Source organism: Cololabis saira, chromosome 14, assembly GCF_033807715.1.
Source record: "Cololabis saira isolate AMF1-May2022 chromosome 14, fColSai1.1, whole genome shotgun sequence".
NCBI classification, from domain to species: domain Eukaryota; kingdom Metazoa; phylum Chordata; class Actinopteri; order Beloniformes; family Belonidae; genus Cololabis; species Cololabis saira.
The window spans coordinates 30,419,408-30,434,155 of record NC_084600.1 but is presented as its reverse complement, the minus strand read 5'-3'; the positions used below and the strand labels follow the sequence as shown (position 1 = coordinate 30,434,155).

The 14,748-nt window shown below is 42.2% G+C and overlaps 1 protein-coding gene across 10 annotated transcripts in view; it reads right to left on the bottom strand.

Moving 5' to 3' along the window:
• Positions 1-1,386: 1,386 nt before the first annotated feature.
• The window catches only part of ncam1a (neural cell adhesion molecule 1a), a 383,668-nt gene continuing 370,306 nt past the window's right edge, over positions 1,387-14,748 (bottom strand). For 8 of the 10 annotated variants that reach the window (XM_061740349.1, XM_061740348.1, XM_061740352.1 and 5 more), the window contains 2 exons: positions 14,112-14,558; positions 1,387-4,515 (listed from right to left, as the gene is read on the bottom strand). In XM_061740349.1, coding sequence (XP_061596333.1) covers positions 4,395-4,515; positions 14,112-14,558 — 568 coding nt within the window. In that variant the 3' untranslated portion in view covers positions 1,387-4,394. The remainder of the gene's footprint in view (positions 4,516-14,111; positions 14,559-14,748) is intronic. The other 2 variants (XM_061740357.1, XM_061740358.1) reach the window with 1 other exon arrangement.

Here is a 14,748-nt window from a genome sequence, read left to right as displayed (position 1 = left end):
GTCGTAATGAATAAAGTCGTAATTTATGAGAATAAAGTCATAATATTATGAAAATAAAGTGGTAATTTATGAGAACTCCAACAGGAAGAGCAGTCTTCTCCCTGTGTTAAAATGAAGAATATTGAGCATCTTGTGATGTTATATTTATATATTTATAATATATTACAACTTTATTCTCGTAATATTATGACTTTATTCTCGTAATATTATGACTTTATTCTCATAATTTTACGACTTTATTCTCATTACATTATGACTTTATTCTCGTAATTTCCTTTTTTTGTTTTTTTGTTTGGCCCTAATACGCCGTCGTACACATTGAACAATCCAAAAACTTTCATTTTAAAACTTTTTCAAATCCGAACTATTTACAGTATGTGTGTGGCCTCATCATAGCACCATCAGCCGGTTCTTCATCGCCCCAAACCTTTCAATCACCTTGCTCTTGTCAATGGCGATGTCCCTCTTGATTGAGAGGGACATCTTTCACACATCTTGCACACCCTTCAGCGTGGGCCCCCACACAGCAGTGGGCCCGGGGCGGCCACCCCTCTGCCCCCCCGCCTGCTCCGCTAGTGACCACAGGGGACTGTTCCCTTGCCACTCCTCTTCACGCTGTCCACCTCAGACGTACAAGTCGGAGTCCCGTCATGTGCAGAAATTCTCAAGATTACTCTGCAGTTGTGGGGTGCATCAGTGATGGACAGGTGGACCGTTTTGTGGCACGATGTGAGAACAAACATCATGTCAATGATCTCTCTCTCATCAAAATGCTGAACTTAAACTGTTGGCTCGTGGTTTTGGATCCTTTCCAGAGTGGTTTATGGCAACAATCGCTCCTCTAAGACAACTGCTTATGTCTTTCCCTCCTGGCATTATGTGTGATACCAACACCTAAATGCTCCAGACCAGCAAAGTACTAATAAATTAATCCAGGACTGATGATTATACTGAAATCCTATGGCAGCAGAAAAGGGGGTACTTAGTATTATCCGGATTATTGTTTTATTTTATTTTTTTAATTTTTGTTCAGGGATTTCAAAAATGTTGTACCCTGCTGGCTTTCTATTGTTTTTGCCCCCTTACAAGTCACAGAGGTCTTTTGACCTTCTTAAACTAATCCGCCGACCCCCCTTCAGTTATTTAGGATGCACTCGAGAGACAGAAATACTTTTTGCAAGATTGATTTTTTTATTAATCCTATTTTACATGTGTTTAACATTTTTCACAAATTCAAGTGCAACAGAAAAAGCACCAAATTTTTTAAGTTTGTCATCTGACGACATCCGTCCACTGTGATGGAAAAGTCTCCTCGACGTCTTTCAATCGCGTGAAAACAAAACAAAACAAAACACACAACGTTGATTGAAGGGACAAACACCGCGATGAAGGAAAATGAATTTAATATCCAGAAATCAACCTGCATGACAGAAATGATGGCAAAACTTTCACATACAAGGTCCAGACCGTCATTAACCAGAATTATCCCGTGACAAGATTGTGAGGAACCCATTAAACACACAGCACATCGATACAGCCATTCAGAATATATGAGACAATTTAGACAAAGCTTTGCTTCATTTACAGCCGCAGAATGTAGAAAAAGAAGAAAAAAAAGAAAAAAATTGAAATTCTTGAAATCGGACACCGAGAGGAACTGAATGCAAGCCAGCGTTTACTTGTTGAAAGGCACCGCGTCAGGACATCTGTCACATTGATTCTGTCGACCACTACCAGCTACGTCTACCTGCTCGACTCTAGGACGAAGGACACCACACTTCATAGCTGACTAACAGGAGCACTAATGCAGAATCCACACTGTACATAAAACAAAAGGATCAGAGTTACTCACGTTTTCAAGCTTTCAAACCTACAGCACAACTTTATCGTATCAGAAAAAGGGGCCTTTTTTGAGTTTCTGGGTATAAAAGGATGATTTATCATTTATCATTGTGTGTGAATAAGCGAGGGATGATGTTTTAGAGAGAGGACACATTCATTTACAGACACTCGTCCAGCGTCAATCATTTCATTTTAGGCAAATTTCAAAATGACGTTCTTCAAAAGGAATCCTTGGGACCACGTCATTTGGCTTTTTTTGTTCCCTTTTAATTATTATTTTTAAATATTTTTTTTGGTTCCACATATGAAGTTATGAAGACTTGTTTGTAAATTTGATTGGTATATTTTTTCTTTCTTTTTTTAAAATTATAGCATAAAAGCCACCACAAATCCCAAACTTTGCTACCTGGCAATAAAAAAAAATGTAATCGTAGAAATGTTGCAGTAAAACTCCGCAGGGACCGGTTCGGTCTGAGCTGATGTAGGAGCGGGTAACACGGTAGCCTGGCTTCTGTGCGCTCATGTGACGATGTTACCACGTTACTGACGTAGCTGCGAAGCTCCTCCTTCTGTTGTTCGACTCGTGCGCGCCTAAAACTTCAACGGGAACCTATAAGCGGTGCTTCTTTGTGGTGAACACCAGGGGGCGCGTCTTCTGTACAATTAACCGGTTGAAGCGCGGTTACGTGAACTATTGCGTGTTTTTGCTGGTTAGCCGTCTTAGCTTCACAACCGAAGTAGCAGACACAAAGTAATGTACACTAAATATTAATTTACGGGTTATATATTAACAACGTCCTTAAAAACCCGGGTTGGGTGACCGTTAGCTAACCAGTTAGACTAGCCTAGTTGTGAAGTCACGTTTTCAGACACTTTAAGTGTTTTAATAAGAGCCCTCTACTTTCCCCCTGAAGACGCAGGTTTCTAAGGCCACTTTCAGACCTCAGAAGGAGTAGAGAAGCCAGACAGCAGACCCGTTTGGGCCTCATCTGGAAGACGTTTGCCACCAGCGGCTCGGTTATGGCAGAGGCGAGCGCCGAGTGGGCTTTACGTCTCCCAAAGTTCACGGCCGACGTTTACGAACGCGTATTTTGGTTGCAGGAACCCGATGTGGCCTATATTTCATGAGCTAAGGAAATAAAGGGCGTAATCTCACATTAACGTCAGAACAAACGTACAGACAAACATGACGACATTAGCATGCGTGCTGCTAGTCAGGGATGGTGCATGACTACGGTAAGTCAGTGTTGGATCAACATTAAACTGATGTTCAGAACTCACCAGCAGGACGTTGTTTCCATTTCAAGACAACATAAGCTACATTACTGGTAACTTTATCCACATAACTTAATTTAGTGAAACTACCACCAAGAGTTGTGGGCGTGTCTTAAGTCCGGCCCCCTTTATTTACCGGTAGCACCCCCTTTTCCTGGTTCCAGCCTGTGTATCTTCTTGCGACCCCTTGTGTTTGATAACCTGATAATCTTCTGATGACCATTGATGGAGAGCAAAAGGAGTTTCAGGATACTTTAGACACAATTCAGACAAAATAAGGCAGCCTTCCTCCTTTGGACTTTCCTGACGTATTCAGCCTTTAAAACCACACTTCCAAGGACATTTATGCAGAGAGACACCGTTATGAAATCTAACACCAAAATAAAAAACAGTCATTTAATGCATTGATGGTAACCCAATTGTTTTGATTTGTAAATTTAAGCTGCACGTCCGTGCATGGGTGGACCCTGTTGGACCCCTCAGAGGTTTGGAAATGTGTCTCGAACATGATGAAAACCAAATACTACATCATTTATTTTGTTTGCAATAGAAAAAAAACAGTATATGTAGTTACCCCCACCCCCACTCTCGAACAATTGTATCTTGGTCCTATAACCCGTACGGAGAGGAAAACCCCCAAAAAAAACAAACCGAAACCGGAAACCCGCCTCAAGACACACACACAAAAAAAAAGGACAACAATCACAGAAACATGTACAGAAATACAGTAACTTTGCAAAACCGGGCATGCCGATATTCTAATTCGACACTTGAAAAAAAACAAAAGCTATAATAGGCAGCGTGGACGTTAATTTACCACAAAAAATGGCAACAAAGGAAAAAAAGAAGATAATGCATTCCCTTAAGGACGACCAGACTGCATAAAGGATGGTAGTGTCGGTAATGTACATGTCTTACATCTGTGTGCATCAAGGTGGCAATAAATCTGTGAACAAAAGCTACATTACACTCCGATTCAGTTCCCGTGGAAACAAGATTATAACCATTATTTAACAGATGCTCAAATTAAAAGTACAGACGAGCTGATGCAGAAGGAGCCAACGCGAGTGCATGAGGTCTCGGACATGCTCCCGCTCGGATGAAACAGTAGAGGAGGACTTTTCTTTTTGTTGTTTTTTCGTAATTGGGTGGTGTGTGAAATGACCGTGAGGTTTCAGTGACTATGACCACCCCCTCTTTAACCTGTTAGACCCCACAGCCCCAACCCTCCCGCCCCAGAGCGCCCTCTTCCTCCCGCCGCCGTCCGAGCAGGGACGTTACGCTTTACTTTCGTTGCCGTTCGCCTGAGGAGCCTCGTTGGGAACCGTCTTCACCTCAGTTGTGGCGTTCTTCACCTCCGTCTCACTTTTGCCGTTCTCATCCTTCACAGCTTTACCACTGCAGGTAAAAAAAAAAGGCGAGAAGAGTGGGAGAAGTGCAAAAAAAAGAGAGAGAGAGAGAGAGAGAGAGAGGAGATTCTGTTAGCGTCACTAAGTCTCTCTTTCAAAAGTAAACTGTCTGTTCAAAGCTGCCTTTTGTGTAATTTTTCAAAGAAGAAAGGAGGAAAGAATGGGTGAAAACATGCAAGATGCTTTGAGGGAATTTGTTTTCGATCCTGGAACTGAAAGCGTTTCACACATAATGGGATCAAGCTCGCTATCCGAGCCAGACATCAAACGAGAGGACACGGATGTCACAGCTGCTTTCAAGCAACAATGAGCGCTGAGGTGGAAGGAGACGGGCCCGGTACAGTAGACACAAAGAGAGACTCCGGCGTAACCTACGACACAGACGACAACACACAAGAGGATTACATGCCATCTGGGTCCAGCTGAGATGCAATGGGAAGAGACTTTAGTGCCAAACATCACGTCGGTGGAATACTTCTGCTCATCTTTACAGATGTAATGTGGCATCTCTCTCGGCATCGTCCTCGCCCTCCCGGGTAGCTAGATCTGCAGCCTGTTGACGTGTTTCACCTTTTGTTCAGTGTCTACATGAGGCTCACTCGAGTCTGACGCTGCAGTCCCTCTACTGGCCACTTGGGGCGGATGTCAGCAGCGAGTGGATCCTCCTGACCTCCACGACCTCTCTGACCCGGCTCCTGGTCTCCATAACTAGATATCTACATACATATTAGGGCTGGGCGATATGGACCAAAAGTCATATCTCGATATTTTCTAGCTGAATGGCGATACTCGATATATATCTCGATATTTTTTCTGTGCCTTAATTCGGGTTTCCCCCAAAGCATTATAGCATAGCATCTCTGTTAGCTTCATTTTTTTCTGAGGGAAACCCTTAAAAAAACAGTCAGTTTTAATACAAAGCCTCGTGCCAAATGTCACACAGGTACCTTTATTAAAAAAGGTCTGCACAATATCAAAATGTATAAAACAAATGAAATAAAAATAAACTGCCTGCATATATAGAATAAAAATGCTTCCTGAATAAAATAAAACAAATATCCCTTTCCTGCATAACAATTAAATTAAAATACACTGTAATTAATACAATGTAGACAGTAACAGGCAGACTTTTCCACTGAGGTTGACAGTTGTGCAAATAACAAAACATTTGTGCAAATCTCAAATAAAACATTCAAGTCAATTTGTCACAAAATAAGCTATATCAAAATCATTAAAAAAAAAAAATGTAAAAAGTTTTTTTTTTTTTTTTTTTTTAAATCGATATAAACGATATTGTCTCGTACCATATCATGTTTGAAAATATATCGATATATATTCAAATCTCGATATATCGCCCAGCCCTAATACATATTTGTATAACTTACTTGTTAGTAAGCCCTGCCCCCCTGAGTTAAGTAACAGTACTTTTTCTAACGCGTTGTATCCATCGGTGTTGTTTCTAGTTTTACTGGGATGTCTGCCTCCCAAGTTACGTTTATTATGACTTAAATACCATAAATATGTAAATAAAAGATAAAAAATAGATGCGGTTGGTAATGAAGTTAAATTTGGAGGCCAAGGTTTGTGAAAACCTCATCTTACCATCATTGTGCATGATGACTTCTGGGATTGACGCATGTCCGTGCTCCTCAGGGTGGGATTAGTCTGAGACCGACTAGTACCGTTGAGACCAGGATCTGAAGTCGTGCTACCAAACACTTAACTGATCGAGATAAACCCACGGTGGAGGAAAAGAGAGGAAAACTTTGCTTCGATTTATCTCGGAAGAAATGAACATCCCCGCTGATTAATCGGCAGCTCAGTCCAAAACACTCGGTTCTGCTTGTTTGAATTTAGGATTGGATTTCCCTGTCATCGACTGAGGACGCCTTCGGGACAGGCGGTGAAACGCGTCCTGATGACCGAGAGTCCAAAAACTAGCAAAGGAAAATGAATAAAATAAACTCCGTCGCCATCGGCTCATCTGCGTTTGAGGGGCAGGTCTTACCAACAGGTCAAAGTGGATCGACTGGCTGGCTGCGGTGAACAGGTTTAGTAAGAGACTGACTAGTTGCGGGTTGACCTTCGAGGGGTCGTCACCAGTGACGTGCGTTCAGGGGAGGCAGGAGAGGCTGTGCCTCACCTGCCATCATGGAAAGAAAGAAATGTAAAATGAAAAAAAAATATTTTTTTATATTTATCAATTGATTTGTACTATAAAGTAATTTCCCATTTAACTTCACCATTTTTAGATTATTTTTTCTTCAAAATCACCAAATTTTCACATTTGCCGTTCAAATGCTGAGAAGATGAGGGCGGTGAGGCAGCGCAGCGCTGAGCCTCACCATGGATTGCACAATGACTTAGCTTACTGTGCCGCCAGCTATGTAGTGAGACCAGATCGCTGTCTCTTTGTATGTCACTATTAAAATTTTCAAACACGTTTGCTATATAAAATACGTTTCCATAGTTAAGCTGATTTATATAATGAACAGCAACTATATGTGTGTAATGTGTTTCTTGTGCCGGCGCAATCATAAAACGGCTGAAAAGAGGCACGGGGGAGGCACGCACTTCTCCTGCCTCACGGTAGGGGGCGATGGTGAACTCGGGGATTCTTCTTGCGACTCATTGGCTGCAGAATAAGTGACAACAAGCAGGAGTTTACAGTTAGCAAGTCAAGTGCAGTTATCCGTTTTCTTCTCGCCTGGCCTTACTTTCAGAATGGAGGATTACATTTCTAAATGGACTTGGACTTCATTTATAAGTAAAGGTAAGACCATAATAACTTTTTTTTTAATTAAATGTGCTTTTTGTGCGCTACAGTTTGTATGTGTAAAGCATTTGTATGTGAATGACGATAGGAGGTTTTAAACATAACCAGTTAACTGCTGCCATTCAAATGGTGAATAAGTTGCTCTGGAGGGTTCATATGCTTGTAAATCTGACTGATGAAGTCAGTGCCTCACCATCCATGAATCTCCCCGCACGTCACTGGTCGTCACATGTAGGGTTGCCACCCGTCCCGTAAAATACGGAATTGTCCTTTATTTGAGAAAAAAATGTTGCGTCCCGTATTTTTCCTTAACTTTTACACCATATTCTAGTTGAATTATTGAAATAAATTAACTTTTACACCATATTCTAGTTGAATTATTGAAATAAATTAACCTTTACACCATATTCTAGTTGAATTATTGAAATAAGTTAACTTTTACACCATATTCTAGTTGAATTATTGAAATAAATTAACCTTTACACCATATTCTAGTTGAATTATTGAAATAAGTTAACTTTTACACCATATTCTAGTTGAATTATTGAAATAAATTAACCTTTACACCATATTCTAGTTGAATTATTGAAATAAATTAACTTTTACACCATATTCTAGTTGAATTATTGAAATAAATTAACCTTTACACCATATTCTACTTGAATTATTGAAATAAGTTAACTTTTACACCATACTCTAGTTGAATTATTGAAATAAATTAACTTTTACACCATATTCTACTTGAATTATTGAAATAAATTAACTTTTACACCATATTCTTCACCTGTAGGCTATATTACATCTGGGCTGATATTGACATACGTAGCATAGGAGGATATTTCAGTTGCTAGTATGGTTGTCTGTCTCTACAGTCATGCAAGTTCAATGCTATTAAAGCACTTTAAACTTTAAATCAAAGCATTTTGTTTTTTCATATAAAATAAACACATTTTTATTCAGTTTAGAAGTTTTTGGGCTTTTTTTTGGCTCCTGCGCTGCTGAAATCAGGGCGTCCCTTATTTCTATTTCTGAAAGGTGGCAACCCTAGTCACATGTGGCTGGAGGCTGCTGGCCAGGGAGGACCCCAGCTGGATGGCCTCCAGCTCATCTACGCGTCTACCTCCCGTAACGGCCTGGCCTCCCGAACACCTCTCCCTGCAGCGTTACCACAACAGAACCACTCCGAATAAAGAGATTTCACCCACATCTGTGATACGCAGAAACAGCTCAAGATCTAATTAACTCCAAAATAGAGAAATTATTCCCGAGCCCCTCCAATCCAATAAACTCACAGGTCTGGGGGTTTGAATGCTCAAGCAAAACCAGCACATGGATCAGCGGGGGGGGGGGGGGGGGCTCCGCTTCAGCGCTGTCGGAGTCACCAAGAAAAAGCGGTTTGATCAAGCTGAGTTTGAGCTGACAGCATCCCTCCCTCCATCCAGCTGCCCGCACTTCATCACTGACATCTTCCTCTGACCAGCCAAGTGGGGAAATTATGAGATGAAGGAGGCAAAGGAAGAGGAGGGACTGTCAGCGATTCCTCTTGTGCCGTGGCGTTCCCATCAGGGCTGTCAGGAGGCGGGAACGTCTGCAGTCGCAGCACCAGAACTGACTAACAACGTCTAACGGCCAGTGACCACTCCTTCAGAACCATCCGCAGGCGCGGCCCGACCTCAGCCTGCACGTTCATTTCCAAGCGTTAATTCTCCCCAATACTAAAAAACATCTGATTGTAGCTGGATTTTTAATATCAGGCAGATAAAACTCATCTCACTTAACATAAATCGAAGGTGGTACTTAGTATTATAAGTTTTTTCTTGTCTTCTTTTTGGCATCAGGGTTCTTAATCATTTTTATTGATTGCGCAAATAACAGGACCATAAGAGGGGGTACCAACTCGCCTTCACATATTTTATCAAACACATTTATTTTATTTTATTAATTTTATTTTTTTGCGTTGTCTTATTTTCTTCTGTGCATGATGCTTTTCTTTCTTTTTTAGCTACTTTTATTATGGTGATTGTTTTTGTTTGGTTTTTTTCATTGACTTTTTTTCTTTTCTACTGTGCTTGATGCCTTTCTTTTTAGCTACTTTTATTATTGACTCACTTGTCTTTTAATTACTTTTATATTGACATACTTTTATATGTCAAGAAGAAGGGTATATACTGTATATATGTATTATTGTTGTTATTATTACTATTATTGTTATTGCTATTATTATTCTTTTATATATCGGATATTCTTAGATTGCAAGAAGGGGCCAGACTAGATAAGCATTTGCTTCTTCCTGTCCCTTCTTGAACAAAACTGGTTGTGCTTTATTATTGTTGTTGATGTATGGTGTGTTTTTTTTATTGTTTTGTTCAAGATGAATAAAGATCAAATCAAATCAAACACAAGATAACATTAATTTCTTGGTTTTAAAGCTTTGAACAGTTGCATCTTCAACCATCCACCAGCTTTTGAGGGATTATTGTGAACACTGATTATTAAATGTTAATTTATTCATGATTAAGGTTTCATTTGCCTAAAAGTTTCAGCAAACTTTAGTCTGCAATCTATGCTTTTCTCAACTTATGTGTCTCATTTCACAATCTAATACCTCATAATCAAATGTTATAACAAAAATGACTATATTCTTTAGAGCTATAGAAGCCTCATTAGCATAAACACAGACCCTGAGAACAAGTATAAAACTGTCCTTCATCATCTCAGAAAAAACCCTCCTTCCTTTTGCTAAGAGCCTCCAGAGACTTTTACATATGAGAAGTTTTCAATAGTTTTAAAACTATACCACATTTATTTGCATCGTCACAGTCTGACCACAGCAGGACGGCGATGAAACAAACCCAGAAGTCTCAGTTCAACCAGGAAACAGAGGCCTCCACAACTAACTCAGAGCTGTTACTGAGGAGATTCACAGAAGAAGATACAACAACAAACATTAACCTTTCAAGGTGTTGAAGCGGTACCCGTCCTGACCACACGGGAGCAGCAGTTCACCAGAGCACTCATGTCTCAGCCTCCGGTACCAAACGCAGCAGCTCTGTCTGCCCCCATGTGGCCAGAAGTGGTATGACTACATGCAGAGGCTTTAACAGACTTGGGGCCTGATTTACTAAAGGTTTGCGTGCGTAAAAACGTGTGCAAACTTGACATCACCCGCAAACCAATGTGCCAGCTGATCTACTAACAGCGTGCAAAGAGGACTGCGCCTCTCATTTTTGTCAGACCCCTCGTCTGACAAAAATGATATTCTCATTCCGTGTCACGTTCTGTTTAGCGTCCAGTTTTGTGTTAATGATTCATGTTTAAATGCGCTCATGGATTCCACAATAGTCATACTTTCCCACAATCACAGTCACAGATAACAAAAATCGGGTAAATGGTTATTGATGTCATTAATTAATAGCCTGCTTACTGTGTTGTCTTCCATAATATTTGTAAATATATATAATATAAACTCCTAAGTATGTGTTTGTGTGAGTGTGTATATATAAATATATTGAAGTGTCAGTGTGTTGTTTTTTTTCTTGGTCTACTTATCATTGAATATACGAGGGGGTGCTTTTCACGGCAGGGGTGCTGAATACGGCACAACAATATGCCTCTTCCACTAATATCTCTAACTCCAACTCGTCAAATTTCATTTTGCGCTCGCAAACCGTAAGACACGCAACACCTCATTTAAATACTGCGGTTTGCACCTGTTATCAATTGCGCACGCAATCTTAGTTGATCACCCGCAAAACACACAACAACAGCACGTGCAAACTTTTTCAGTGCACACGCAATTTAGTTCTCTTTATTTAGGATCTTAGTAAATCGGGCCCTTGGTCTCTTCTCCGTACTTTAAATCTCAACAATATTGCATACATTTAAGTATTTGGGATTCATCGGTTCTTGTGTCCTGCTGATTGGGATCCTGGAATATAAAGAAATCATATTACAAATAACCGACATAGATGTTACTGGTGATGATGCAGTGGGTGGTCAACCACAGCGATGACGTGGATGGGTAAGATATTAAAGGATGCATGGCAGGTGAGAAGCTTCTGTCGCTCAGGTGAATAAACAAACAGGTGAAGGGTGGAGGTGTGGAGGCTGAACGATGGCAGCGGTGCTCTGTTAGCGTCCCAATGGCTCACGTCTCCGTGCCATTTTGGCTTAAACGTCTGACAAAAGTCAAATAAATTCCACCCTTAAATTTTCACACCTAGAAAAAAACAGGCCAGTGTTTTAAGTAAGGGGGGGGGGGGGGGGGGGGTAGATAAATGAACCCAGTAACGTGCCGCCGGCGACTATTCATCCTCTGAAAACCAGGACACGTCTGCAGTCGCAGCTGCACTCTTTCTTGCGATTAATTCAGGTAAAACGCGACTGTTCCTGGCAGAGATGCTGCCGTCTGTCTCTGAATCCCTCCCTGCACTCAGCGCTTATTGAGTCGTGGTTCAGAGCCAACAGCCAAACATAATTTCACAGCGTGATCAGACCCATCAAAATCCTCCCCAAGTCAGCACTTCTCACAGACGCTGAAGAGAGCGTTTGAGGCTCAGACTTCTGCTGGAAACTTTTAGCTCGAGGTCTTTAGCCTCCTGGTTTCTCGCAGGATGAATGTCAAACCAGCCCCATCGCCCGTTTGGGTCATCTTGCTAACTAATAAAAACCAAACAATAAAAGAGTGATTATTTATAAAAGAAGAAAACAACGATAACTGAGATTGAAAGAAGGAGGGGGATTCAATCAGATCAGAACCCTTAATTACAGCCAATACCTCCATTTTTAAATTAAAAAACATCATAAAAATCATCTTATAGTGAGTCTGAACAAATACAACCTCGGAGGAGCAACAACACATAACTTGTTTCCACCGCCCTCTCTTTAAAAAAAAAAGAAGAAAATAAAAAGAAAGCTCACGTGGGAAATACTAAGTACCCCCTTACGGCTCCTCTAGAGTCTTAGTGGGTCAGTCACATCCAGGTACTGCTGGTTTATGGAGCTAGAACAGTCTCATAATTCACAAATGCACAGGACAAGTTTTACAAATGCACAGACCGATTTGCAAATACACACACCGTTTCACAAATACACACACAGTTTCACACATGCACAGAACAATTCACATGTGCGTAGGACAAGATATACAAATGTATTTTTGATGCACACACAAATATAAACTGATTTACAAATGTTTTTTTGTCTGTGAGCTGCGCTGGATTTGCGTGTGACTTTTGAGACTCCCTTGACGTGACTCGACCCACAAATAGGTTTTTTTTAACACAGAAGGATCTGCAACCAATCAGATGTCTTCCATTGTTTCAGCCAATCATAAGAGCGCACCCCACGTGGGGGACGCAGAGCAGTGGATAAAACACGACTTACTCTAAACCAATCAGATTAAAGGGGCGGATACACCTGCTGTTTGAACTGCGTTAGCGCCGTTCGCTTAGAAAAGTGATTAATATTTCAAGTTGGTGGAGTAAAGATAAATAAACAGCAACAGGAGATAAAAGATAAATAAATAGGATGGAGAGGAGATCGTGGGTTCTCTCCCGGTACTCCGGCTTCCTCCCACAGTCCAAAAACATGCATATTAGGTTAATTGATGACTCTAAAATTGCCCGTAGGTGTGAGCGTGAGTGTGGTTGTGAGCATGGTTTGTGTGTCTATATGTGGCCCTGTGATGGACTGGTGACCTGTCCAGGGTGTATCCCCTGCCTCTCACCTAAAATGAGCTGGGATAGGCTCCAGCAGACCCCCGTGACCCCGCAAGGGATAAAGCGGGTAAGATAATGAATGAATGAATGAATGAGAGGAGATCACTGTTCTGCTTTTCTTGTGATCCCGGTAAAGAAAACAGCACGATCGGAGATGGTTTGTCGGGCCGTTCAACCAGAGCCGTCTCAAAAGTCACACGCAAATCCAGCACAGCTCACAAAAAAAAAAAAGTTTGTAAATCAGGTTATATTTGTGTGTGCATCAAAAATAAATTTGTATATCTTGTCCTACGCACGTGAAACTTGTCCTGTGCATATGTGAAACAGTGTGTGCATTTGCAAATCGGTCTGTGTATTTGTAAAACTTGTCCTGTGCATTTGTGAATTATGAGACTGTTCTAGCTCCATACTGGTTAACACCCCTTGATGAACTGATCATCTTATAAATGTAAACATTTCAGTAGTTTGCTGGTCACAATGCCAAGAAGGAAAGACATCATCCGGTGCTTCCCAGCTCCAACAAACCTACTACTACTACTGTCATTTAGCAGACACTTGTATCCAAAGCGACTTACATCTGAGACACACACACCATGGAGCAATTATCGTTAAGGCCTTGCTCAGGGGCCAAAGGTGGTTCATCTAGGTTGCCATTCCGGGCCATTTCGGCTTGAACCAGGGTCCTCCAGACCCAAGCCCACCTCTGTAGCCACTAGACTACCCCCCCCGCCCCCCCCAACCTAACAAACTAAAGGCTACCAGACTTCATCCGACTGATAACAAGCTAAAGGGTTCTGATCCTGCTACGTACACAACACTAGATTTAAAGCTGTAACTTTGCAGGGATCTACAGCCTTTGAGTCAAGGGGGTTATTGGTATTACCCATACCCGTTTAGTCAAGTAAAGATCGACATCATCACTTCAATACAAAAACAACATTGGATCAAAAGAGGGTCACGTGACTCGTCTCGACAGTGTTCACGTTTAAGGGTGAATTTTTCATTTGTGATGGCGTCCTTGTGAGCTGGCGGGACGCTACCAGAGCAGAGCCGGCACCTGAAGGAAGAAGGAGAAGGACGTGTTCATACTCATTGTGGACCGGGGCGGTCGGGTCTGTGCACGGGGCTTTGGGGGCGTCTTCGGTCGGGCCGTCTACTTGTAAGTCCGTACTCTGCGTGCTGTCGGGGGCTTTCACCGGCTCGCTCTTACTCTGCGGCCCGTCGGCGCTAGCCAAGGTGGGACTGACTGACACAGACGTTTGGGTGGAGGGAGGGACGGCATTGGAGGTGTCGCTCACGTCAACCAGGGCGCCGACAGCAGGCTGGGGGTTGGATTTAATGGAACTGGAATGGGGTGCAGTTTTGGGAGGGGAACTGGCGGGAGTGGCTTTGGTTGGGCTGGACGTGCTGATGGTTAGGGCAGTGCTCTCGCTAGCAGGACTACTCTGCGTCGTGCTAACGCTCTCGGTGACCGAGTTGAGGGTAGCGGAGGGGAGAAGGTTGACCACCGGGGGGGCGGCTTCTGCAGCCGCAGGCCTGTTTAGTGGGGACAGTGGGGAGGCGGGGAGAAGACACAGGAGAGGACATAGGAGAGGACACAGACAGTGAGGGGAAAACAAAAGACGGCAGGAGTCAAGTCAGGACATGAACAGAGCAGAGTGAGCGCCGGCGCACCGCCCCGCCGTGGATCCACGGCGGGTTCATCTGCAGGTCCACGCGGACTCTG